Source organism: Carex rostrata, chromosome 9 (genome assembly GCF_964058835.1).
Source record: "Carex rostrata chromosome 9, lpCarRost1.2, whole genome shotgun sequence".
NCBI classification, from domain to species: Eukaryota; Viridiplantae; Streptophyta; class Magnoliopsida; order Poales; family Cyperaceae; genus Carex; species Carex rostrata.
Window position 1 is genome coordinate 7,631,635 of NC_135926.1, and position 26,106 is coordinate 7,657,740.

Sequence of the window (26,106 nt, forward strand, 5' to 3'; positions counted from 1 at the left end):
ATTGTTGGCAGATCAAAATATCAAAAAGCTTAATATAAGAATGATGATAAGAGGAGAGGGAGAGGACGGAGAAAGTAGGTTCACAGGAACATTTTATCAATAATTTTGGAAAGACAGTATTTTATTTGATAAATTTTTTGTTTAAAATAAAATGCTATAGTTGTCAATTAAATTTTTAAATAACTAAAATAGAGAAAAACTATTATTTATTTTTAAAGATATTGAATATTATAATAATTTTATGAAAAAAGTTAATTATTTTGAAAGTTTATATGGACACACCTGAATTCTTTTTTATTTTTTTTATTTTTAATAGTCTTGAGAAATTTCATGCATAGTCAAAGTTCAACAATGTAATTTTTAGCCCAAGTAAATATGCATAAGGTTAAAGGCCCATAAATCAAGGACGCTTTTATGATAATCACACACAAGGCTACAGGAGGATAGACCACAGAAAAATCAGACGGTCGAAACAACACCGTCTGTGGCTCTGTGCGAAGAATTTGTGCGAACTGCGAACTCGCTGAGCGCATCTCTCAAGAAAAGAAAAAAAAAAAAAAAAAAGTAGAACAGTTTAGAAAAAAAATAAAAAAATAGTCCAAAAATAAAATAAAAATCGGGGTCAACAAATCAGAAAATAGAACCCCATAGATTAGAACCGATCAATCTTAGTTCTTGCACACACAATCGTCAATCGTCCATTCATCAGAATAATAAGCGAACAAGCCCAAAACCAAAATAGGATTTTTATTATTTCGTAATGGCAACACCTCTCTTTATTCCAATTCCAAGTCTTAACCCAATCCCAACGCATCAAATCAAACACGAACTCGAACTCCTGCTGCGCTTTTGTTTCACCAACCAATCTTCCTTTTGTTCTTTCCATCTCTATCCCTTTCTTATAATTATTTATTTTTTGCCCCGTCCCTTTTTCTTGCCTTCCGTTGTTCTTCACTATTCCCAGTATTTATTATTATTGTTATTTTTAATTTTGGTTAAATCTCACCTTTTATTCTTCCTATTATTATTCTCCAAGAACCAAATCTCGCCACTCGCCCATAATAATAGACTTCTCTCTTGAGCAGAGTAACCCTAGATTTGCCGATTTGCTCCTTTTCTCCCCATTAGTTGGTTGAGAGAGATCTAGGGTTAGTTTTTTTTTTTTCCTCTGATCGAGATGGATATAGGAGACGATGGGGATGGCGATGAGAAGATGAACACTCCGGCGGCGGACGGCGGAGGGAGCGGCGGCGGCGGCGCTGGAGGAAGCGGCACCGATCGTCCTACAAAACGCATGATGAAGAGCCCTTATCAGCTGGAGGTGCTCGAGAAGACCTATGCCAGTACGTTAATTTCTCTTGTCTTTCTCTCTGTGTTTATTTTTTATTTTTTATGATAATTTAATTGGATCGACGTAGAAGAAATCTTTCTCGTATTTTCTCTTCAGATATGGATAGAATTAGATAACTTTGGGTCTTGCTCAATCTGATCAACTCACAGGTCCTTATATCCTATTTTCCTTTTTTTACCTTTTCTCAAATTAAAATTTTTGTCCTATGATATTACAGTGGAGCAATATCCTTCTGAATCCCTTCGAGCAGAGCTGTCAGCTAAAATTGGGTTGAGTGATCGACAGCTCCAAATGTGGTTCTGCCACCGTCGTCTGAAGGAGCGAAAAGTTCAACCCGGTTCTGGCAAACGGGCCCGCAAGGAGGAAGAACAGTTGCCTGTCATGGCGCCGCCTCCTGTTTTGCCTCCAGCTATCAGCCATGATACTCTGCCTGCTGCTGTACCAGTACCGATACGAGGGGCCCACAGAGCAGCCTCGGCTGTGCCGAGACTTGGTCCACAGCGGTACTATGAACCACCAATGATGGGACCACCAGTGCCAGCTCGTACGCCACTCACTGATGCAGGACTGCGAGCTATCAGATTTGTCGAGAGGCAACTTGGTGAACCCTTGAGGAGTGATGGGCCCATACTTGGAACTGATTTTGACCCATTACCTCCTGGCGCTTTTGGAGCACCGCTAGGTATCCTTCTATTTTATTTTCTGAACTGTAGGAGGCTTCAAATGGGGGTCTACAGGTCACATCTTTAAGTATGTAGGTTGGGCAGTTACATAATGGTGATAAAGCAATGTGATTATTTACTATTTCTTTCTTTGACCTCTCCTGTTTCAGTTATATTTTCGTTACATTTCTGTAAATTAATTTTACTTCACTTTATTTTTACTTTTTCTGCCCAGAGCAACGACCATATGAAGGAAAGTTGTTCATCAGGCAAGATCCAAAAACAATAAAGGTATAATTTTTAACACCTGATTTATTCTGTTAGTCACCATTTACCCATAAATGCACCAAACCTTTGAATAATAGAAAAAAATTATCATTTTTTTCCCAGACATCAGCCTTTTTGCCCAGCATGGAACCACCACTGTTAGGTCCTACCTCCTACAGTGGCAGCAAGAGAAAATCAAGCTCTAGTAGCTCTCATGGTGTGCACGCTCAGCCAAGGGCACCTCAAGAGTACCAGTTTTTGCCAGAGCAACCGACTGCAATACCTGAGGCTTACGAGCGGGCCCCACCACGTTCCCATATCTATGACTCTCCAATTCAAGCCCCAGGTGGATCTCAGTACTTGCACAGTAACGAATCTAGTGTTCCGAGCTATACATTTCAGGGCCACATGTCTGGTGGTGGTGTGCTGACCCCACCGACAAGGGCACAAGTGTTCACTACTCCAGTTTCTGTGGATTACGAGGCAGTTCATGCTGGTAGCTCCTCTCATGCAAGGACTGTCAGTGAGGGTACACTTGTGGTAACCCCAGCTACTGGATCGGAGAGCTCGTACCTTGCTGGATTATCTGATTCTATGCGCGTTGAGGAGGATGCTTCACGTGCAGATCGAAAGCGGAAGGTATGAAGCATATTGGACTTTTCAGATGTTCATTAATCCGTGGATTGAGTATGCATCCTGAAAAAGTTGGTTGTTGCTCGTTTGGTAAATCGAGTATGCCAGCATAGTGCTATTTGGAATAGTAATAGGAAAGGTGGTGGAACAGTGCTATTCGTAATTAGAAGTAAAATGGTGCCATTCTTGCACTATTGAATATTGTTTGGTAAAATGTTAGTTGGCAGAGTAGTATATTGCATGAAAATTTCATTTTACATGATAAATATTAATATAAATTAAAGCTAAACTAAAGGATATGCAAATCAAGATCAACTAAATAAATTACTAAAAAAACTCGACTATCTGATAATATGGATTTTTTGCATATAGATTTTTTTATATTTGAAGTTCAGACTCTCTTCTGTAGAATTTTCATTCGTTTAATCTATTTTTTATTAAATGAGAAAGAATATGGAAATCCATACATGAAGATTGTTTCACCAAAGTAAAAGTTTTTTTTTTTTTTATAATGGAAGATACTACCCATTATATTAAATTAGTGCCACTTGACTAATTTAAAGATTACTATTCTAAAATGGAGTATTATTTCACCCTTTTGGTGGAATGATAGAATAGTACTGATCTGATGCTATTCCACTGCTTCCATATTCTTATTATGCACGATACCAAATGAGCCCTTTTGTTGGGTGTGTAGGCTTTTCACACAATGTTTGATTCTTTTATAAGGTTTTTAGTAGTATTTGAATATTTTGTTTCTTCTGGGCAGCATGAAGAGTTAAAAATTGCAAAGGAAGTAGAAGCTCATGAGAAGAAAATAAGAAGAGAACTTGAGAAACAAGACATGCTGAAACGAAAGGTACTGACTTTCTTGATTTTCAACTCTTTTAAGATATTTTTTTCCCTTTCATGTAACTTATTAGAGAGATTTCACAAAAATTGAAGTACTTTTTATGCTCCAGTGACAAGATTAGTGTAACTGGTAAAACTCTTACATTACATCAACTCCTAGGTTCCATTATCCAAGTCCAATTGTCTGCATCTGTATGTTAAAGTTTGGGCACATTTTAAATATTTAATTTGTGTTGATAACAATGCAGAGAGACGAACAGAAGAGAAGGGAGGCGGAGAAACAAGACAGAGAGAGAAGGAAAGAGGAAGAAAGGCTACTGAGAGAGAAGCAGAGGGAAGAAGAGAGGTTTCAGCGCGAGCAGCGGAAGGAGATCGAGCGCAGAGAGAAGTTCATACAGAAAGAATCCCGAAGGGTGAGCATGTCTTATTCATCCGTCATTATCCTTTTTAATATATTCGTTCTTTTTTATAGTCAAATGAAAAGTGAGTTTAAAAAATTGGGAGGTAATGGAATTGAATGAAAGAAAATGGAGGCTATTGTTTTCCACCACCATGTGTGATTGGTTGCTCAGTCCTTTCATTTCCTTTGATTACATCCTGATTTGACGGATACAAGTAAATACACTCTTGGAGATTGAAGGTAATTATTGATTACCCCTTACCACCTTAATTTGAGTCTCCGCTAAAATTTACAACCAGGCAAGGTGACTTAATTAATTTATCTTCCCTTCCCTTCCCTTCCCTTCAATTCCTTTCACTATTCTCAACTTTATTTCTTAGTTAAATAAGAATCCGACTTAACACTACTTGGGGCTTGCAGGTGGAGAAACAAAGGCAGAAGGAAGAGATGCGCAGGGAGAAGGAGGCTGCTCGTCAGAAGGCTGCCACAGAAAGAGCCACTGCACGCAGAATTGCCAAGGAATACATGGAACTAATAGAAGATGAGCGATTAGAGCTCATGGAGCTTGCTGCGCATGCCAAGGGCTTCCCTTCCATGTTAGCTCTCGACACCGATACCTTGAATGACCTTGACTCCTTCAGGAAGTTGTTGACTAACTTCCCTCCCGACTCAGTAAAGCTAAAGCGCCCTTTTGCTACTTTACCCTGGATAAATTCTGAGGAAAATGTTGGCAACCTTTTCATGGTACTATTTTTCATGTTCAACTTTCCCATTGCATATTGCATTCTTTGTTTTTAAGTTTGTCATTGATCTTGATGCTGATTTTTTCTTTTGCCTTGTGCTTTTGTATTGCATAACAATGTTCATGCATGTGTTTTGTTATTCAGGTTTGGAAGTTCTTGATGACCTTTGCTGACGTGCTGGGCCTTTGGCCATTCAATCTTGACGAGTTTATCCAGGACCTTCATGATTATGTATGATTTTTTTATTATTATTATGCTCTGTAACCATGTCCATTAGTTATGGCACAGTGATAACATGAAAAGTCCTCTTCTAAAATTTAACATCGAGTATCTCAACAATATTATGATAATGTATATTTGTAACAGGGATCAAGGCGCCTTGGAGAAGTTCATGTATCGATATTAAGACTAATTCTCAAGGATATTGAGGAAGTTGCAAGGGCCCCAGCTGTCTCGTCTGGAGTTAATCAGAGCTCGGCTGTCAACCCTGGAGGTGGCCATTTGCAGATTGTTGAGATGGTACCTCTGATCTACATTTATCTAAAAAACTAGTCAAATAAAACTAAAAAATATAATGTTGTTTACTTTGTAAATTCATTATAGGTTTCCTATCTCCATTTTGTGCTTTCCTTTTGGTTTCTTACCAGTGATTTTTGCTTCCAGGCACTTCTGTGGGGTTTTAACATACGCAACTGGCAGCGACACTTGAATAATCTAACATGGCCGGAGGTATTGCGGCAGGTTGCTATTGCTGCTGGGTTTGGGCCCAGATTTAAAAAGAAAAATGTGGAGGACATCTACTACCGTGACGACAATGATGTATGTTCATTTCTTCATATAAAACCCTCGAAATCTCCTCTTACTTGCAGAATATCAATCTCTATCATTTAAGGTTACTCTCAAAGCAAAAATTTTAAGTGCTGGATTGTTCGAGCTCAGTATTGTTTATAGTATATTGTATTCCCATCCGTGGACGAGGAGGATCCGTCTCTTGGTTTAGAGGGGACTAACTTAGAAGAGCACTTACAAATGATGGAAGAGATCAGGGCCATTGATGAGGCAGGAGGTCTTCTTCCTTCTTCTCTTCTGACTCATATAACACTGACTCTAGTCCACATTCACAAAGTCTCTCTAGTGCTTCTCATTGCTCTCGTTGCAGGAGTTGATTACTGTATGCTTGCTTACAAATGTGTTGTGTCTTAGACTTTTATCTCTAATACCTAGCACTTCTCATTGCTCTATATGCTGATTAATACTTTAGCTATATGATTCCAGGCTTGTCTGATGCCTGATGACAATGTAATCCTCTTAACTTCTCTTTTGTTGGTTGGTACATAAGTGTACCAAATAACATTGTAAAAAATAATTTGGTTTCATTATGAAACAGGTGGGCTTTCACCACTATTGTAAAAAAAAAAATAGTATATTGTATTTGCAAGAATTCTTGGGGTCATTTGTTGTAAAAGGGAAAAAAAAACAAGCATAAGCAAAAACAATCATAAATTGGATTAGGCTTTACATTACCTCTACAGTAGATATCGAGTACCTTTGCTTCTTAGCAATATAAGTAATGTTTATCGTGTTCTCCATTTTTGTCAGGGGCAAGATGGTGAGGATGTAATTTCTACCCTTCGTGATGGTTCAGCAGCAGAGCATGCTGTGGCACTGATGAGAGAACGGGGGTACAGCCACAGACGTAAGCGCCATCGGCTAACTCCTGGAACTGTCAAGTTTGCGGCCTTTCATGTTCTTTCTCTTGAGGGGAGTCGTGGTTTGACAATCCTTGAAGTAGCTGACAAGATTCAGGTATTTTTAACATAGGCAACCCGCTTCCATATGCACAGCTTTATATTTTCTTGGTATCTGCTTCTAAGGCAAAATATTATCCAATTCATACAGAAATCTGGCCTAAGGGATTTAACAACAAGCAAGACGCCTGAAGCGTCTATAGCAGCAGCACTGTCGAGGGACACTAAGCTATTTGAGCGTACAGCACCTTCAACCTACTGCGTACGTACCCCATACAGGAAAGATCCAGAAACAGCAGAGGAGGTGCTCTCGACTGCCCTAGAGAAGATTAAAGCATTTCAAAATGCGGCTAAGGATGCAGAGGATCAGGATGATGTTGTTGAGGCTGAGGCTGAGGCTGAGGCTGAGGCTGAGGCTGAGGTTGAGGTTGATGCAGATGCTGATGCTGATGCTGATGTGGACGATGTTGAGAGAGATGAGGATTCCGACTGTGATGATGATGCTGATGAACCTGATGGCAATGGTGTCGATAGTAGTTCTAAATCGGGTGATGGTAATGCCCTTGCATTACCTGAGGCAAACAGTACAGGTATTCTTGTTAATGCAATATTGTTGGTTGCTTATGGAAGTTGGCATTAATAATTCTTCACGTATCAGAAAATTCTCTGTTATGTATATTATATATGTATGCATGCATCTAACTACATATATTAGAATGTAGGCAACAATCTTCAAATTCAAGTAACAAAGCTCTAAACTAAGTTTAAAGGCTTTATTTTAGGCTTATGGATTGTTCACCTGCTATGTTTCAAACTATCTCCAATGTTGTTGGATTTCTGGAAATTTTCAGCTGAACTTTTGATGACGTTTGGTCAAACTATAACCATTTTTAACATGGAACAGGTACAGCTCCACTAGCAAGTCCATTGGAATGTACAAAAGGTTCTGAGGTGGTTTCTGAAGAGAAATCAAACATAATAGATGGTGTTTCTATCTCTTCACCTGCTGTGGTGACACCTAATGGGCATATAGATGTGGGAACTGGCGGTGCGGAAGAATTTGAGATCGATGAGAGCATTCCTGTTGAGCCATGGGTCCAGGGTCTTGATGAGGGTGACTATTGCTATCTTACTGTTGAGGAACGCCTTAACGCCCTTGTTGCCTTGATTGGCATTGTCATCCGAGGCAATTCCATCCGTAACATCCTCGAGGTTTCAAACTAGTATTCTTTACAAATTTGTTCATTCTACATTTAGTATTTAATTTTTGTGCTGCTTCTAATTTTCTTAAGCTTTGCAGATGGTCCCAAGGTGTATACTTATTGCTCAACTAATCCTCAATTTGACCTCGATATTATCCAAATTGGCGTCAGTTTACCCTGTTATTAAGTCCATAATTAAACAATAAGCAAATAAAACCCAAAATGGCTTTAGAGAGTATACACCAAATGCACTTCTACTATTTTGCCATTTTGAATCAGTAGATCCAATCGATGATACTTATATTTTCCTTCTTCAGGAACGCCTGGAGGCAGCAAATGCTTTGAAAAAACAAATGTGGGCTGAGGCACAACTTGACAAGAGGCGTTTGAGGGAGGAATATGCTACCAAAATTCAGTTCACTCCTTATGCTGGTGTTAAGCATGAAGAAGGCCAAGCTATTGATGGTACCCCAACTGGGGACAATCTAACAACACTTGTTCATAACAATATTGACACCTTAGTTGCTGTACCAAATCATGCGCCTGCAAACACTGATGAACCTGGCAATGTATCTGCTGAGAGGAGTGGATGTGTAGTGCAGGATACGACTCAAAACTTTGACGCGCTGGCCGTACACCAGTATGGGCATGCTGAGAAGACACGGTCTCAGATGAAGGCATACATTGCCTACAAAGCAGAGCAGCTGCATGTGTATAGGTCGCTACCTCTTGGGCAGGACAGGAGACGTAACCGATACTGGCAATTTTCGACTTCAGCTTCTCCTTATGATCCTTGCTCTGGGAGGATCTTTTTTGAATCAAGAGATAGCCAATGGAGGGTTATCGATTCTGAGGAGGTATCTATTTGTTCACTAGAAAACTATTGAATACTTTTCTTTTTCTTTTTAATCTATGTTTTATCTTTATTTATATATTTGACATTTTGTCTGATCGATTGATGTACATTTTTCTTGCATTTCCCTTTCTTGATGTTTCAATCTATTTTCAATTATATGAGGTTGAAGACCATTCTCTCCCCTTAAATTGGGAATCAAAGCAAATTGGGTTAATTTGGATATTGTTGCCTATTTCACACTTTTTTTCTCTCATTTTCCTCAAGGAAAGTTTGGTTTACCTAGTGGTTTCCTAATAAAACGCAGGTCTTTGATTCTCTCATGTCCTCACTTGACACACGTGGCATCCGTGAGTCGAACCTCCATTCTATGCTTCAAAGGATTGAGCCAACCTTCAAGCAAGCGAATAAGATATGGAGAGAAGCAATTGGCGAATCTGTGAAAACTGATTTAGGTCAAGGAATAGATTCAAGCCCAAACTCGAGTAACTATTTGGACAGCCCAAGAAGCAGCATGCTATCTAGCAGTTCTGATGCTATGGATGCTGCGCAAGTTTCTGACTCATTCAAAATCCAGATTGGTCGTACCAGTTCAGAAAGGCTGGATATCTCCAAACGGTATGGAGGATTTGTGCAGTGGTTATGGGCTGAGTGTTACAATGCCCGTGTGTTGTGTGCGGTACAGTATGGGAAGAAGCGGTGCTCTGAGCTTTTACAGGTATGTGAGATCTGCTACCGGACTTACCTGGCAGAAGACAATCACTGTCCTTCATGCCACGAGGACTTTAAGTCTTATATCAACTTTTCAGAGCATCTGTTAGAGTGTGAAGAGAATATGAGGGTCCCCAAGATTAAGGAAGTGCCAAATAAAACTACAATAGGAATGGAGCTTCTCAAGGCACAACTTGCTTTTGTTGAGGTATGTTTAAGGATCACTTTCATTTATTCTTCATTTTACCTATCTATTTTGCACATTAAACTTCAGTAAAAATACTATTAGAGTAACGTGTTTTATCGATTTTTATATTACTACTTGTTTAACTTTTTAAATTTTGTAGGTATCAGTTCCAGCTGAAGCACTTAAGCCCAATTGGACGGATAGTTATCGAAAATCATGGGGATTGAGGTTGAGCAATTCCTCTTCTCCCGAGGACGTGTTCCAGGTAATGTTTGCTCCTATTCTATTTTAATCCAAAGGGTCTGATTAAACCTGATTGTCATTATGCAAAAGCTAGAATGGAAATTAGGAATAATGATGGGTTGTTGTATTGTCAGTTATTGACTTTACTGGAGCGGGCAATTAATGAAGACTACTTAGCTTCTAACTTTGAGACCACTGCTGAGCTGCTCGAGGCTGCTGGGGTACCCAATGTTGTATCGTCTTCTGGATTGGTTACTGTGGTACCTTCAGTGCCCAACACTGTAGCAGCTGTTGCCTTTAGGCTCTATTACTTTGATGCCTCCATATCTTATATGCCCCTTCAAAAGACAGACTCTCAGAGGAATAGAGATGACAATGGGTTCATGGTTAGTTTTTATATTTGTGTTTTTCTTTGAAGTACTATTTGAGAAGGGTTCTTTGGTTACCAAGTTTCCCCTTGAATGGTAAAAGTGGAACCAGACCCTCCAACAAACATGGTACGTAACAGGTCAGTTCAAATCAGATGTAGATGTGCTGCAATGTATTTGGTCGTCAATTATTATAGCAAGGAGCTAGTTTGGTACTTCTATTTTGCACCTGAGACGGTTTATTGTCTCTAATCTATAATCAGTGATGGGGTTAAAGTTATGCAGATTATCTACCAGCCATAATGACCTTTTTGTTTGGTTCAGATCTTAAGAAGTATATATACCTGCAAATATTATCCTTCTTTGACTATTGTACTTTTTTTTTAAACCCCCATCTAATCCATTTTCCTTGTCTAGAATCTTCCACCCAGATATTCAGTTGTAAAGACGGTCAATGAGCTAGATGGGACACAATCTCTTGATCCACTAGATGGCCATAGATGGCTTGATTCCATTGGCAGTGGCCGCAGGGGCCGTGGGCGTGGACGGGGACGTGGCAGTGGTGCTATGACTGGCGGACGGGGCCGTGGCCGTGGTGGTCGTCCACCCAAACTAGTTGCTGGCCCATCTCGTGGGGCAGAGGATACAGATCGCAACCCTTACTTGAAGCCCAAGAGGAGTTACACAAGAAGGGGTGGTCGCCCACGTGGCGCCAGTAGCAGCAGTACTGCCAGAGGCCGCAGAAGGGGTCGCCGTAGCACGAGGCCTCGTCAGGGTGGTCGGGCTGGGGCCATCCCGAAAGAAAGCTTGCTTGGTAGGTTTAACATTATTAGTAACAGTAATAGCAAAATGGATACTCCTGGGGTGGATGTTTCTAGAAGCTCTGGAGAGGAGGAAGAGGAAAATTGGGGACTTCAGCCAAGAGAAAGGGATTATGTAGTTGAGGCTGAGAATGACAGTTCAGATGAAAATGGAGAGGAAAATGGAGAGATGTTGGCTGATGAGTATGTTGACAGTATGCCCCACCAGTATGCTGGGGAGTATATTGCTGGTGAAGCGATGGATGAGAGTGAAGAGGAAGAAGAGGACATTGATAATGATGATGATGATGCTGACGTTGAGGGCTATGCTGGTGGTATGCACTATGCCCATGCAAGGGAGGATAATGGTGCCGAGATGATGGATGAGGACGGCGTAGACGATAGTGATGCGGCTGGGGATGGGGATGATAATGTTGATGTTGATGATGAAGCTGATGAAGGTGATGATGGAGGGTACTCTGATTACAGTGATTAGGGAAAATTGAGATAAGATGTAGGATGTATCTTTTTCATTCTCTGGTTAATTTTTTTTTCGGGAGAGAAAGATAAAGAGGGTCCTGGTAGCCGTTGCCAAGGTTTGGGAGAGAGAGACAGAGAATGAGGAGAGCCATTTTTCTCTTTATTTTAGCGGAATTTGTTTAATGGTGGTTAGGCCTAGGGAGGCCAGCTTCTGGTCTATGTTTTATGGAATCTGGGAGTCTCTGGTGTGTGTAAAAAAATGCAGCGATTCAATTTTGTGTGTCCGGGGTCACAGATATTGAGGTTATCTGCGTTAAGCTATGTAATACTAATCATCCGTATATATTATATCTTGGATGTGGATTGAAATAGTTAGTTTAGCCAGCAGTCTTCGGTTTTACTTGTACTGAAACTTTCCTGTGTTGTCTAGTGATTCCACTGGGGAGGTGCTTGCTGTTGTGGTCAGCAGTCCTAGCAGCCTCCGAGGACTAATGCTGTTCTGCTTCAGGAGAGACGTACCGATCTCGTGTCACATAATTTCTGCAATGCACTGGAGGGTATTGACTGAACGGATAATGTTAAGAAAATTTTGAGTGAGCGGGTAATGTCAAGAAAATGTCTATACCTGTAGTTTATTAAATGGATAATGATCCATATATAATATATAACAAATTCATCTTCTCTAGTCGTCTTTATGGATTTTTTATGCACTTTAAAATACATTCACCAATTGTGTTAATGTACACTTTATTTGATATATATATATTTGGAGATGGGCTATGGTGCATTGCAATGCGGGTTTGTGCATTGCAATGCGGGTTTGTGCATTGGATCATAAATCTAAAATTCAAAATCCAAATGGCCGATCCAAACCGTTCATCTTGTTCTCCATATTAATATGTGCTTGGAGACCAAATTTTACATTTTTCTGAATTTTTTTACTATTTATTAAGTATTTTACAATATTGTTGATCCAACGGTGGCTGCTGATTTTACTGTTTTGTTAAGCCACCGTTGGATCAACAATTTTGTAAAATACTTAATAAATAGTAAAAAAATTCAGAAAAATATAAAATTTGGTCTCCAAGCACATATTAATATGGAGAACAAGATGAATGATTTGGATCGGTTATTTGGATTTTGAATTTTAGATTTATAGTCTAATGCAGAAATCCCTTCATGCATTGCAATGCACCATAGCCCATCTCTATATATTTGTATAGTCATAATTATTGATAGTTGTCACGCGATTTTGATCAAATAAAAATACGATTTGACAGCTGGCGATGGTTTTCTTATCTGTCAAACACGTAATTTAAAATCTTTAAATATTAATTTAACATTGTTCAATCTTCAATGTACATGAGGATTACACCTGTGTACACTCAAGCTATCACTTAAACGCACTCTTCTAAAAAAAAAAAAAAAAATTCCCCAAAAATAGATAATTTTTTTAAAAAAAAGATTAGAAACTACATAATATTCTAGATCAAATGCATCCTTAATAGGATATAAATATAAAAAAATTAGAATGATCATTTTAGTACCCGTGCTACAGTGTTGCGCTATAGTACCGCACTCCTATAGTAATCGTGCTACAGTACCCGCACTTAGAGAAATAATATATTATGGTCTCCACTAATTATATAGTCTCAACTAATTATTATTCTAAAATTACAGCAGCATCATTTCTCTATGGTCCCTACTAATTATATAATTTCTCTTTTACAATCTTCGCACTCGTTCTCGCGTCAACTTTTCTTTAACAAAAATGGTTGACTTTATAGGAATAAATACCTCAATGCATAGATATAAATACTTTTAGTACTTAAATATTAATGCTTTCAGTGTCATACGTAAAAAATACTTAGATATATATACCTTCGTAGTTATAAAATACTTTCAACGTCATATGTAAAAAATACTTAGATATGTATACCTTCGTAGTTATGAATACTTAGAAGATAAGATATTAATACTTAAAAAATATTAATATTTTGATGCGTGACTTGTTATGATTATCCTTTTTGGAGTTCTCCAATTATCCTCGCGTCAGCCTTCCTCTAAGAAAAATAGTTGATCTCATACGTATAAATATTTCAATGTATAAGTATAAATACTTTCAGTGTCATATGTAAAAAATATTTGCAAGTATAGGTATAAATACTTGTACGGCGAGGTATAAATACTTGCACAACGACGAGTCTAAAGGTACGTCGTCATGGATCTCATTTGAAAGAAAATATTACGTAGATATTAATAATATGGAAAAAAATTAAATTGTGAAAATTTTGCAGTCCCTGCAGGAAGTTATCTTTCTGCATTTGATTTTCGGTAGTTCCCCCGCGGGTACAGTGATGTGGGTACTATTATCTTCGCGCTATAGTACCCGCACAATAAATAATTGTTCACCTCATAGGTATAAATACTTTCGTACATAGGTATAAATACTTCCGTGCATAGATATTAATACTTTAGGAAAAAATTCGAATTGTGGAGCTTTTGCGATCCCCACATTTTTTCACATTTAATTTTCGGTGGCCTCCCCGCGGGTACAGTGCGGGTACTGTTATCAGCTTCTAAAAAATTAATTGACAGAAGGCATAAAGCGAATAATTAACTGATACGTTGTAACAAATTTGTGAAACTAAATTACAATATTTAGAGTAATGTTGGGGTATTCTTAAGCTCACCAAGCCTCTTCTGAACTTAATTTTAAAACTTATTAAATTGATTTCAAATGATAAATTCAAAATATTATAACCAATCTACTTTACGAAAATGTGTTTATATGCAAAATTATAAATTTCTAAATTAATTTTGTGTAAAGTTAAGTGATCAACAAATTTTTTTTTTATCATTTTTTATCGCTTGACTTTATACTAAATATTTTAAAATTTCTTCAATTTTACATAAAAATATACCACTCGTTAATTACATTGGTTTTAACCAAGGATTTAAATAGTGATTATCGCGTCATCGGAAAGACTAAAAAAAAAACTATTTGTAGCTACAGTAAAAGCTATCCTACATAGCGTTTTTTTATTTAAAAAATTATATTTTATATTTCTACTAATTATCAACATTATCTAAAGTTTCATAGAGTAATAATTAACACGAGATTGGTTAAGGAATTAGAATATTTATATTGAACATGTACAAAGTCCAAATTGCTATTCAAAATATCCCCAATAATATAATTAACTATCTATCTTTTTTTTTCATTCAAAATAACCTAAGCATCATAGCATAAACTATATATTTTTTCCTATTAAAAAAAACCTAAACATCATGAAATAAACTAACTTTTTCTATTTAAAAACAAAATCAATATAAACTTTGAAAAAATTGATCTTTAAAATTAATTTTCAATTTAGATCTTTATATAATGTAACATGGCGTGCGCTATAGCACGTAGCATTTAGCGTAGATAGTGGACCGCTATTACCACTACCGATTTTTTTATTTATATCCAAAAATTAAATCAAATTACAAAAAATAACCGAAGCACCGTTGAATTTCGAAAACTACCCAATCCGGTTACCCAGTAATCGGATTTTTTTTTTCCGGTTACCCAATTCCCGGAATTGAAAAAAATGTCCGGTTATTGGCTAACCGGAAATATGGTTTTGGTCCGGTTATCTAATAACCGGTTTCTTTTTTTTTTCTTTTTCTTTAAACTCATTTTTTTATAACCATATTTATATGTATATGTATATGTACCGAATTTTTTTATTAATATCCAAATTTTATATTAAATTTAAAAAAATATTCGAATCGGTTGGTGTTTTCGAAATCTACCCATTCCGGAAAAAAAATTTCCGGAATTAAACTCTATTTCCGGAAAAAAAATTTCGGAAACTTGGTTCTAACTCCGGAAATTTTTTTTCCGGATTTAGGATTTTTTTTTTTTTTGAATCCGGAAAAAAAAATTTTGGAGTTAGGAATTATTTTTTATTTTTTTATTTTTTGCATTAAAATATTAGAAATATTGAATATATTTCTTTGAAAATAGATAGAATACAATATAATTTGATTTATTAGAAAGACTGCACCAAATAACCCGGATCAATATTTTTCAGATCGGATTTTTCGCGGCTGTAAGAAAAATTAATATATTTCTTTATGTGTTATTGGAGAAAAATAAAAATAATTAGATTCTGAGTTATTGATCCCGGTTCAAAAGTCACTTCTAGGTAATCCAGAAAATATTGTGACCTTTCTAGTACATTTAATTTATAAAAAGTTGTATCTATTTTGAGAATTCTTTTTGAAAAACAATAATTAAATAAATTAAAGTTTTTGATTTTTTTCAAAAATAGATACAACTTTTTATAAATTAAATGTACTAGAAGGATCACAATATTTTCTGAATTACCTAGAAGTGACTTTTGAACCGGGATCAATAACTCAGAATCTAATTATTTTTATTTTTCTCCAATAACACATAAAGAAATATATTAATTTTTCTTACAGCCGCGAAAAATCCGATCTGAAAAATATTGATCCGGGTTATTTGTTGTAGTCTTTCTAATAAATCAAATTATATTGTATTCTATCTATTTTCAAAGAAATATATTCAATATTTCTAATATTTTAATACAAAAAATAAAAAAAAATAAAAAATTTCTGTTTTCAAAAAAAAAAAAAAAATTTCTAAATCCGGAAATTTTTTTTCCGGACTCAGCAAAAAAAAAAAAAAAAAAAAATCCTAAATCCGGGAATTTTTTTTCCGGAGTTAGAACCAAGTTTCCGGAAATTTTTTTTCCGGAAATAGAGTTTAATTCCGGAAATTTTTTTTCCGGAAAGGGTAGATTTCGAAAAAACCAACCGATTCGGATATTTTTTTAAATTTAATATAAAATTTGGATATTAATAAAAAATTCGGGTATATGTATATGTAATTTTAAATTTCAGATTTGATTTACAAATTGTTTTTGTGTAAATTTGATAAATCTAAATACGAATTTTATTTTATATGTATATGTGTATGTGTATGTGTATGTGTATGTATATGTGTATGTGTATGTGTATGTGTATGTGTATGTGTATGTATATGTATATGTATATGTATATGTATATGTATATGTATATGTATATGTATATGTATATGTATATGTATATGTATATGTATATGTATATGTATATGTATATGTATATGTATATGTATATGTATATGTATATGTATATGTATATGTATATTCACTGTGCAAAACTCCCACTGAAAATTATACATTTAATATATAATTTTAACAAACAAAAAAAAATTATAAAACAGATTTAAAAAAAAAATCCGTACAACTCATAATTAAAATTTCAGTGGCGCTAATATATATAATATATATAGTGTATATAGATTATATAGAATATTAATAAAAAAAATATTCGGACAGAATATATATAGAATATATATAGTGTACATTCAAAAAAAAATTATTCACTATACAAGAAACATTGAAACTATATAGACTAGAAAATTTATACAAGTCGTATATATAATATACAAGAATCAAGATGGTAACAAGAAAGTTATTCTAGTATAGTGGTTAGGGTACTTGGCTCCCACCCAAGTGACATGGGTTCAAGCCGCAAGCCGCAGTGGGAGCAAAAAAATTTCTCTTTTTTCGGAGTTCATGAGGAAGAAATGGACCAAGTTCATTTAACTTGAATCGGTGCGATAGATCTCTCCATTTCCTACAGTAATGGACACGTCCATTGCCGCCGTTTGAACTAGAAATGGATTCTGTACATAAAAATTGTGCACACCGATCATGAACCATCAAATCCGAAAAAATTAATAAATGGTTCTTTGAATGGTTGTGATTTATTTCGACCAAAAAATTGTCCAACCTAGTTGTATAAGATCCGTAAACAACTAAAAATGCATGATTTTGCTTTGCATCTCCCATTTCCACTATACAAGATTATTGTTTTGCAATGCATCTCCAAAAGATACATTTAAAAAATCTCCAAAACAATGAATCTCAATTAAATACGTTTTATAAAAATAAACATCGTATTTATATCTATCAAATTTACAAATAAAATTTGTAAATAAAATCTGAAAATTAATTTAAAAAAAAAATTGACCTCCATGATACAGAAAAAATAATTTTATAATTTCAAATTATGCGTTTTTTCTGAAACATGAAATTAATTTTCGGAACAATTCATGTTATTTTTTTTAAAAAAACCAGAATATAGTTATAAAAAAATATGGTTATAAACATATACATATACATATACATATACATATACATATAAATATGGTTATAAAAAAATGAGTTTAAAAAAAAAAAAGGTTATTGGATAACCGGACCAAAACCATATTTCTGGTTATCCAATAACTGGACATTTTTTCCAATTCCGGGAATTCGGTAACCGGAAAAAAAAAATCCGGTTACTGGGTAGTTTTTGAATTTCAACGGTGCTTCGGTTATTTTTTTGTAATTTGATTTAATTTTTCGATATAAATAAAAAAATCGGTACCACTATAACGGTCATAGCTGAAATAGCGCACTTTTATCCTATAGCTTAGCGTTCAAGGTCCTAAATCGCTATAACGTGCTATTTAGAACGCTGATTTTAACGATTTTGATTAGCCATTTTAAGCCAATCCAATAAATTTTAAAATTAAACTCATCTACTTAAAAACACTCTAATTCTACTCCAATATTTATAATGAATTTGTATACTAATTGATATATATAATAGACAAGTATACAGTACATGTATTCAATGGGGCAAAATTTGATTGGATTTACCTTAATAAGCACATGAACAATGACGCTGGGTACTAGTGCAGGTTTCACAATAATATTCCATATCGTTTACAGCCCTAATAACTATGCGCAGCTCTTTAAAATTGGTGCTCTAACTGTAAAATCAACAAATATAGAAAGGGTCTTCTGCCGGTGCAAAAACGACATCCTGTTACAGAAACACAGCCTACGTACGTTTCAAGTTCAAACTACGGATGCTCCAGCGATGATGAAAACGGATCATATGCTAGTGAGACCGTATTCTCTATTAAACGAACACTTCAAACAAAACCTAAATCTCATACCAAGTATGAAGTATATCCTTATTGTCAAGTAATCTTTTGGGTTTAACATCTATTAAACAACTACATATAAATTAACAGTTTTGTCATGTATCATTCAAAGAAATGAATCACTACCAAATATATAGATAATATCTATTTTTTTCAATTTGGTTACAGAAACATAGCGAGCAGAAAACTATTGACAGTTTTGGTGTTCGAAATGACCACATCAACAAAAAAACAAAGAATGCACTAGCTATTAATAATAAATTTATTCAAAATTCTTACACATCAACACAACTCTAGTATTACAAAAACTAATGAGAAAACACATCGTAATTGCAAACTGAATCTCACAACTAGAGATATAGACATCTGGAACTTCTTTTCCCTTTCTTTCTGATAACATCTGGAACTTCTTTTCCCATTCTTTCTTTCTGATAACACAGAAATCTGATATCTGTTACTGACCCAGTAACCTCTTGATGCCAGTTTTTTGGTCTGAAGTAAGCCGATTAGGGAACTTAATATCAAACTTGATCCTCAAATTACCCTTTTTGGTGGGATCCTTGGGTATGGGCATTCCCTCTCTAGGTACAACCTCCTCATAATCTGGACTAATAACTGCATTGACTGGTACAGTAAGGGTACGTCCATCCAATGTATTTATACGAGCAGTATAACCAGTGAGAGCTTCAGCAAGAGAAATCTTTTGTGTAGTGACAAGGTCATTACCGTCCCTTGTAAATACAGGATGGGGCTTTTCATCAATTATGAAGACTAGGTCGGCGGGGACAACATTTGGCTGCTCATTTCCTTTCTCCGGAAATGTGATTTTCGTGCCTTTTTTCCACCCTGGCTTGACCTCAATTGTCAGGATTTCTTCCACCGGCATGGTTTTCCTGAAAAGATGCAGATGTTTACATTGTTTAGCAACCAAAATACATCCATTTACACAGGCAAGAAAGAAAAAAATTTAATCCCTCATACTTGCAGTTAACTCCTGCAGTCTTTGCAGGCAACATACTTTCTGAACAAGAAGCTTAATTACTTGATTAAACATTTTGATAAGTTCATCTTGTGTTCAGGGTGGAATTAATAATAATTTTTAAGGTCAAAACTGTCAACTTCCAACAAGCATACAGTATCTAAATGTGTTAATATAAGACACTATATGAGAAAGGTTGGGGATCATCTAACAATAATGTAAGCATAAATTGCAAAATGGCCACCTACATTCCTCATTGGAACTACAAGTATGAAGCAAATAGAAATAAAAAAAGAAGAAGTCACACATACCCACTTGCATCAGCAATCTCTCTAGAGATCTTCATTTTCTTCGTAGTCCCCTTGTACAACTCCTCAAGGCTACACGGGAGTGTTCTCTCAATAGGCGGTGCTTTCATCTGCCTATTCATGTTCATGTGCATTGGTCCATCGGCCCCACTAAAAGCCGAGCTGAATAAGTCGTCCGCAAACAAGCCACCACCACTGGAGAACCTCATCCCAGTTGGACCACCTCTCATGCCGCTACCGCCCATGTTTGCAAACGGACTTGATGAGCCGAAAAATTCAGCGAATATGTCATTGGCATTTCTCGGGTTGAAATGGAAGGTGGTGGTGTGCCCATCTGCCCCACCTGGAAAGAACGAGGCCCCACCAGCGCCAGGTGGCGGCACCCCACCTGCGCCAGGTGGCGGCACCCCACCTTTAAGGCCCTCTTCACCGTATTGGTCATAAATTGCACGCTTCTGCGGGTCACTCAGCACCTGCCAGAAAGGAGAGGCATGTGTTATTAACCTTTTCACAGTTGGAATATGAAAAATATTACTTGAAACAACCAAAAAGGATTATTTACATACCCAGCCAAATTGCCGCAACACTCATGGCCAAATTGAAATTGGTTGTTTCTGGAATTTTATCAAGGGGCAATTTCCAATAGTAATTCATCCAAAACTCATTACAGAATTAATGTTTATTCTAAAAAAATATGAGGAGCTTACAATTCCAATCAGGATAACACATCAACACAGATTGAAACTGTAAGTAACCAACAATGAGTTGCTACTTCATTAAAATTATTACCAATACCAAAGCATATATTGGACAACCAGTAACATAACCCCAATTGACAAGATTGTTTATCATCTTCTTTTCTTTGTTTGAAAAGGAAGGCAAAGAGTACGAATCTAGTTTGCAAGAATTAGTAAAGGAAAATTATAAGAAAGCAAGCAAGAAAGAAAGATTACCTCATAAGCCTCAGAGATCTGCTTGAACTTGGCCTCGGCCTGAGATTTGTTATTGGGATTCTTGTCGGGATGCCATTTCATAGCCAATTTACGGTAGGCTTTCTTCAAATCATCGTCTGTTGCGTTTTTATCTACCTGCAAGGTCTTGTAATAATCCACCCCCATGCTTTTAGATCTATCTATTTACTTATCTACACCTCTGGTTTTTCTCCTTTCTTTCTTCTTTGCGTCTCGGTTCTCACTCTAAGGTTGCTTTGGTTGGTGTGTGTTTCGTTTTTGCAATGTGTTGCGAGGAGAGTGGGGCGGTAGATGCGCATACATAGAACCAAGAGAAAGGTCTGGAGAACAGGTAAGGATTTGCGAAGAGTCTAGTTGAGCTCCGAAAATTGTAGAAGTTTCCAGAAACCGGGTATATTTTCTTTGCTTGATTAGTTGATTTTCTGAGTATACATCCCGCATTTGCCTAAGGTTACAATCTTTGAATTTTGGATCGAGACCATCCGATTTGAATCTGTCGATTGAGATTGCTTTGCGATTCGAATTCATGTCTCGGAATACGTGCACTACTTCCAATAGATTATCTCGGATTTGAATCGGACGGTTCTGATTTAAAATTCAAAGATTGGGTTATTTCACGAATTCAGTGAAGTAACCCAATCTTTGGGTTTTAAATTGGGACCGTCTGATTTGAATCCGAATAATCTATTGAAAGTGGGCGCACGTCTCTTGAGACATGAATTCAAATCGCGAAGCAATCTCGATCGACATATTCGAATCGGACAGTCTCGATCCAAAACTACATATATTAAGTTACTTTAGGGGACCCGGACCCTTCACTGGATCTGAAGTTCTGAACTCAAGTTAGAAGGTCCAGGATTCCAGGCAGAAGCAAATGCTGATTTTCGAATTGTACCCCTTGCAGAACTTGAATGAATCCCTAATACAAGATGATTAAAATACTTCTCGACATAATTAATAAAATATCTGTAAACTGTAAGTTCTGCGAGTACCTTGTTTTTTTTTTTTTTTGCCAGTGAGTACTGCGAGTGTTACTTGGCCGTAAACTAGCACTCTATATAAATATTACTTAAGATGGTAATATTTTTATTTTTCTTTATTTATTGATTTTCTTTTTCTAGTAGAATCACTCAAGTCAATAATATTACCCACTTTAATAGTGAGGGAAATAAGAAATATTTTAAGCAACAAGATAAATGGCGAAGTTATATTGAAACGCAGATAGTCAATTGTCTACTCTTTAAATTTGAAAATCGAATATAGATTTATGAATAATTGGGTTGTTGTCTACTTATGTAGAAAATTTTGTAAGTCTTAGACAATCCAAAATATAAATTGATTAATTTACGATAGTTTCCAATCCGCTAGGTGTATTAATAATAATATTTTTAACTATCATTGATAAAATTCTTGACTACGTCTATGAACAAGATATATAAAAAGATCATTTCGAAGCAAATATTGTCATCTTGCAAAACACTATATTATTAAAGACTGATCATATTCATTCAGAAATTACTTGGTTTGATCCAGTCACCTCTCTCCTTCCCTTCCATCCTCTTAACTCTTCTGGGACATACCCTTAAGGCTGTGCTCCAAAACGCAGAGGGAAACCCCTCATTAAAGGGAAGGGAAGGAACGAGCGACGGAGGTAGCCAACCCTCCAAATAGTGTTTCTTACACCTCAAATCGGAGGGTACAGATCTGGCCAAAACAAAGCACGACAGTCTCCTCTCTCCCCCTCTGCACAGTACCGCCTACCTTCCGCTCCCTCTTCAGTTCTCTCCTTCTGGAACAGGGGAGGACCGTCGGTCAGATACGGTCTGGCGATCTCTTCCCCTCCGCACAGTATTTTTCTCCTCCCTTCACTCCTCGTACCTTTAATTGGAGCACGCCCTGAGAGAGATAGATAAGTATTAAACATAAAACAATTACATATGTAATTAATATAATTTAATTTTCAAACTCTCGTAAAGAGTAAAAACTAAAATGAGAACATTAGGAAAAAGTTTGTAAATATGAACGAACAATTAGAGCAAAATAAAATTTAAAATTAATCAATGTCAAATAGTGCTGACTGACACATATGTGACGTTTGGGTGACTTTGCGAAATATTTTAAGAATACGTATTTTGGGATTTTACAGGGCAATAAATGCTATTCAGCAGCCTTTAAACGCAAAGGCCGAAAGTAATATCCAAATAAATTAGAGGGCTGAGGATTTGGGCTTTGGGCCCATGTTTACCAAGTTGCACATTTACAAATTGGTCTGAATTGACAAAATACCACAAGTGTATTTTTGTGCGAAGAATAATAACGCGTTTAATAGTAAGTATTATGAATTTTGTCTACAAGATATGTCGCATTGAGCAATATCTGCATGTAGTTCTGATAAAGTAATTGCTAATATGTAATTACAAAAACTTGCTCATTTTTTTTTTTACCATAAGTTACAATAATAGATGAAGTAAACACTTAAAATATGATGAAAGCACACAATTAATTAATCCAGTTAGTTAAGCATTTCATTTGAATGCTACTTAGTTCCGTCACAATTTTTTTTTTCCGATGAATATGAACAGTTTTTCTACAGTCAATAATGTGCTTACACCGATCTCAACACGGAGAGAAGAATGCGGCGGTGACAACAATATGCATTCACAGTCACATATGATACAATCAAACTCCTATTAAATTGTATTTCAAATGGAATCAACAAGGACATCACAACAGCATAAAACAAATCCTCTTAATCGATAAATTAAAAACCGTGAATAAAACATGTCTACAAAAAAAATGCTGCAATAGAAGAACACGCCAAAATGTGAAAAATTTACATACATTAATTACTAAGAAGGGATATATCTAGCATGGGATGAGATCAATGAAGCACTCCACCACTTTGACTGGAGCCTGAATCAATTCCATTGCAAAGTTGGCCAACAGTGCAAAGCAAGCACAGCAGGGGCACAAACAGCTGAAAATGAACCTGTATAATGAACCAGCAAATTGAATTATTCTAATTTGCAATTTTCTTTGCACTGGGAAGATGTTTGGAATCATTTAATGCTAACAAAATAAAAAGAGATGCAGCTTATATTTAATTGACACTGAATTAGGCGAACAACCATAGTTGGCACATTTAAATATAACCAATGAGGAGATCTTTTTTTAGAAACCCTAAATAAATAAAAAATTATCAAACCAACTTGGTTACTTTGGTTGGTTTTTACAAAAACCATAAGAACTAAGATGTCATTTCAGTTCGAAATGTTTTTTTTTTTTGAACTGAGATGTCATTTTGGTCCAAGCCGTTTTTACATACTTCAATCAAAAAATAATGTAGTTGTTGGATAAAACTTGTGAAAACACCTCGGACCGAAATGACATCTCGATCCCGAAAAAAAAATATTTCGGACCGAAATAGCATCTCGGTTCTTATATTTTTTGTAAAAACCAAAGCAATCAATTTGGTTTGGTAATTTTTTATTTATTTATTTATGGTTTCTAAAAAAAAATTCCAATGATGGTATATAATTGAGCATGTTGTAGGATTTTATTTCTTATTTCTGAATATAGGAACTACATGCATGATGCATGTACCAATTTTGAATGATCAGAATCTCATACAGTAACAGAGGAGAATATAAAATTATAAATATATGATGCATGGGCAGAGGAGCTGATGCTATTTGAAAAGTTTTATCTGGTATACACATTGTACAATTTTCAATGGATTAGAGTGAGAGATAGAGAGAGAGAGGGTATACCCAATTAACCAGACGACAGTGCCGATGAGGGAGAGGATGAGGGAGAGAAGAGCAAAAGGCAGAGAAATCACAAAAGCTAAAGGTCTGCAATCTGCCATTGTTCAGAACTAAATCATTATTTTTCTTTTCAAAACCAATTATGCTCTGGTCCTCTCCATCAACCCCTCCGTGTCAACGGTCGCTGTAACCTTCCATTTCTATATTTAGCTTTTAGTTTGCATAGTTAGCGTGTTGCAGGCCCGGATTTATGTGTTTTTTTTTTTTTGTGGCAAAAAAATCCGTAAGCAGTTTCATTGAAACAAAATAGCTGTTACATAGATTTAGACAACAAGTGTCTGTGAAAAATACATAGTTAAACAAAACAAAAAAATACACAGGGGTATGTGCATCCTGTGAACGCAATGTGATCATCCTTGCTTGATGAGAGTGATAGGAGTCTTGCGATAGTGTTATCTGTACGCATATCATAGTCGAGAAAGAACTGAATCCAAACCAGACCGAGAACTGAATCGACTGGACCAAGACAATTACCCCTAAGTTGAATAGGCACTGAATCAAACCAGACTGAAAACTAAATCAACTAGTCCAGAACAGTCATCTCGAAACAGAAAAATAAGAAGAAGAAGCGAAAAACACAACAAAACACCACAAAACACCATTATCACAACAACTGACATTTATTTCTCTGAACAATTATTATAATATAAAGTAACTATATGTATAACTTGTTTCATCCACTCTTTCGTTGTCAAAGAGGGGAAGAAGAGCTCAAGAGAAGGTAAAAAAAAAAAGCGAACCGCTGATATTGGAGAATAAAAACCGGGTGTGAAGAGCAATGACTAGATCCACAAAGCGGAAGAACGAAAGAATGGCGCCCTTGGGCCGGATCTATGTTGGGGCAAGCCCTGATCGGTGTCCTCTCAAAATTCATAAAATATTTAATATAAAATATTGGATCTAGCTAGACTTGAATATCTAACAGGAAAACAAGCTGTAATGCAGGTCAAGAAAATTGAAATTGAGAATGCTAAATGAGATATTGTAGTATAATTTTATTTTATAAAGAGATTAAAAGGTATAATTATTTATAAAAAAATGTAACATATTTTTTTTAAATTAACAAAAAAAATGTAAAATATAAAGGATCAAATTGTTAATCTTTAATTCATAAAGGTGGTTTAACTATATGAATTTAGTTTTAGATCCGTTCGTGCTGTAATAAGAGGTCATAATGCTTACAAATTACCACCAAGGCAAAACAAGGGACAAGTATTCTCTCCAATATCGGGAAAGATTCTCTTTACATAAATAAACTTTCAACCGCTTTGAGATTCATATTAGCGCAGGGACAATATTATTGAGCTTTGTGATTCGTGCCAAATTAAAAAGAACGGTCAAGATCCAATCAGTACTCCTTATAAAACTACCTTAAATTTTGGAGAAGTGAAGAGGCTATTTTCCCAGAGAAAATCACAGCCTCACGTTCAATTAATCTCATCCATTGATAACTGTCTGATTTTATAC

General features: G+C 35.9%; 2 protein-coding genes across 4 annotated transcripts; one reads left to right on the top strand and one right to left on the bottom strand.

Annotated features, from left to right (window-relative positions):
- The first annotated feature begins 735 nt into the window (after window positions 1-735).
- Window positions 736-11,869, top strand: RLT2 (Homeodomain-like transcriptional regulator). Of its 3 annotated transcripts, XM_078307918.1 has the most exons (19): window positions 736-1,343; window positions 1,569-2,033; window positions 2,249-2,304; window positions 2,404-2,919; window positions 3,683-3,772; window positions 4,014-4,178; window positions 4,586-4,909; window positions 5,053-5,139; window positions 5,272-5,427; window positions 5,572-5,727; window positions 6,508-6,714; window positions 6,808-7,035; window positions 7,066-7,246; window positions 7,561-7,868; window positions 8,176-8,715; window positions 9,019-9,630; window positions 9,770-9,874; window positions 9,987-10,238; window positions 10,638-11,869. In XM_078307918.1, exons 1-19 carry the CDS (start codon window positions 1,178-1,180, stop codon window positions 11,514-11,516), a joined length of 5,493 nt encoding a protein of 1,830 aa, XP_078164044.1. In that variant the 5' UTR covers window positions 736-1,177; the 3' UTR covers window positions 11,517-11,869. The 3 variants fall into 3 exon arrangements, with proteins under 3 accessions (XP_078164044.1, XP_078164041.1, XP_078164042.1); XM_078307915.1 differs by having other exon boundaries at window positions 6,808-7,246; XM_078307916.1 differs by having other exon boundaries at window positions 5,275-5,427; window positions 6,808-7,246.
- A 6,929-nt stretch (window positions 11,870-18,798) lies between these two features.
- LOC144559285 (uncharacterized) lies at window positions 18,799-21,257 on the bottom strand. Its single transcript, XM_078308304.1, has 4 exons — window positions 20,795-21,257; window positions 19,845-20,314; window positions 18,993-19,447; window positions 18,799-18,954 (listed from the first exon to the last, which is right to left on the bottom strand). Exons 1-3 carry the CDS (start codon window positions 20,957-20,959, stop codon window positions 19,009-19,011), a joined length of 1,074 nt encoding a protein of 357 aa, XP_078164430.1. The 5' UTR covers window positions 20,960-21,257; the 3' UTR covers window positions 18,799-18,954; window positions 18,993-19,008.
- Window positions 21,258-26,106: the final 4,849 nt, after the last annotated feature.

Bases quoted from the DNA above. Each gene is read 5' to 3' on its own strand.
- LOC144559285 (XM_078308304.1), bottom strand. From the start codon at position 20,959: ATGGGGGTGGATTATTACAAGACCTTGCAGGTAGATAAAAACGCAACA. The intron at 20,315-20,794 runs GTAATCTTTCTT...CCTTTCTGGCAG, and splicing joins AGATCTCTGAGGCTTATGAG to GTGCTGAGTGACCCGCAGAA. The intron at 19,448-19,844 runs GTATGTGTGACT...GCATCTTTTCAG, and splicing joins GAGATTGCTGATGCAAGTGG to GAAAACCATGCCGGTGGAAG.
- RLT2 (XM_078307915.1), top strand. From the start codon at position 1,178: ATGGATATAGGAGACGATGGGGATGGCGATGAGAAGATGAACACTCCG. The intron at 3,773-4,013 runs GTACTGACTTTC...ATAACAATGCAG, and splicing joins AAGACATGCTGAAACGAAAG to AGAGACGAACAGAAGAGAAG. The intron at 4,179-4,585 runs GTGAGCATGTCT...TGGGGCTTGCAG, and splicing joins TACAGAAAGAATCCCGAAGG to GTGGAGAAACAAAGGCAGAA.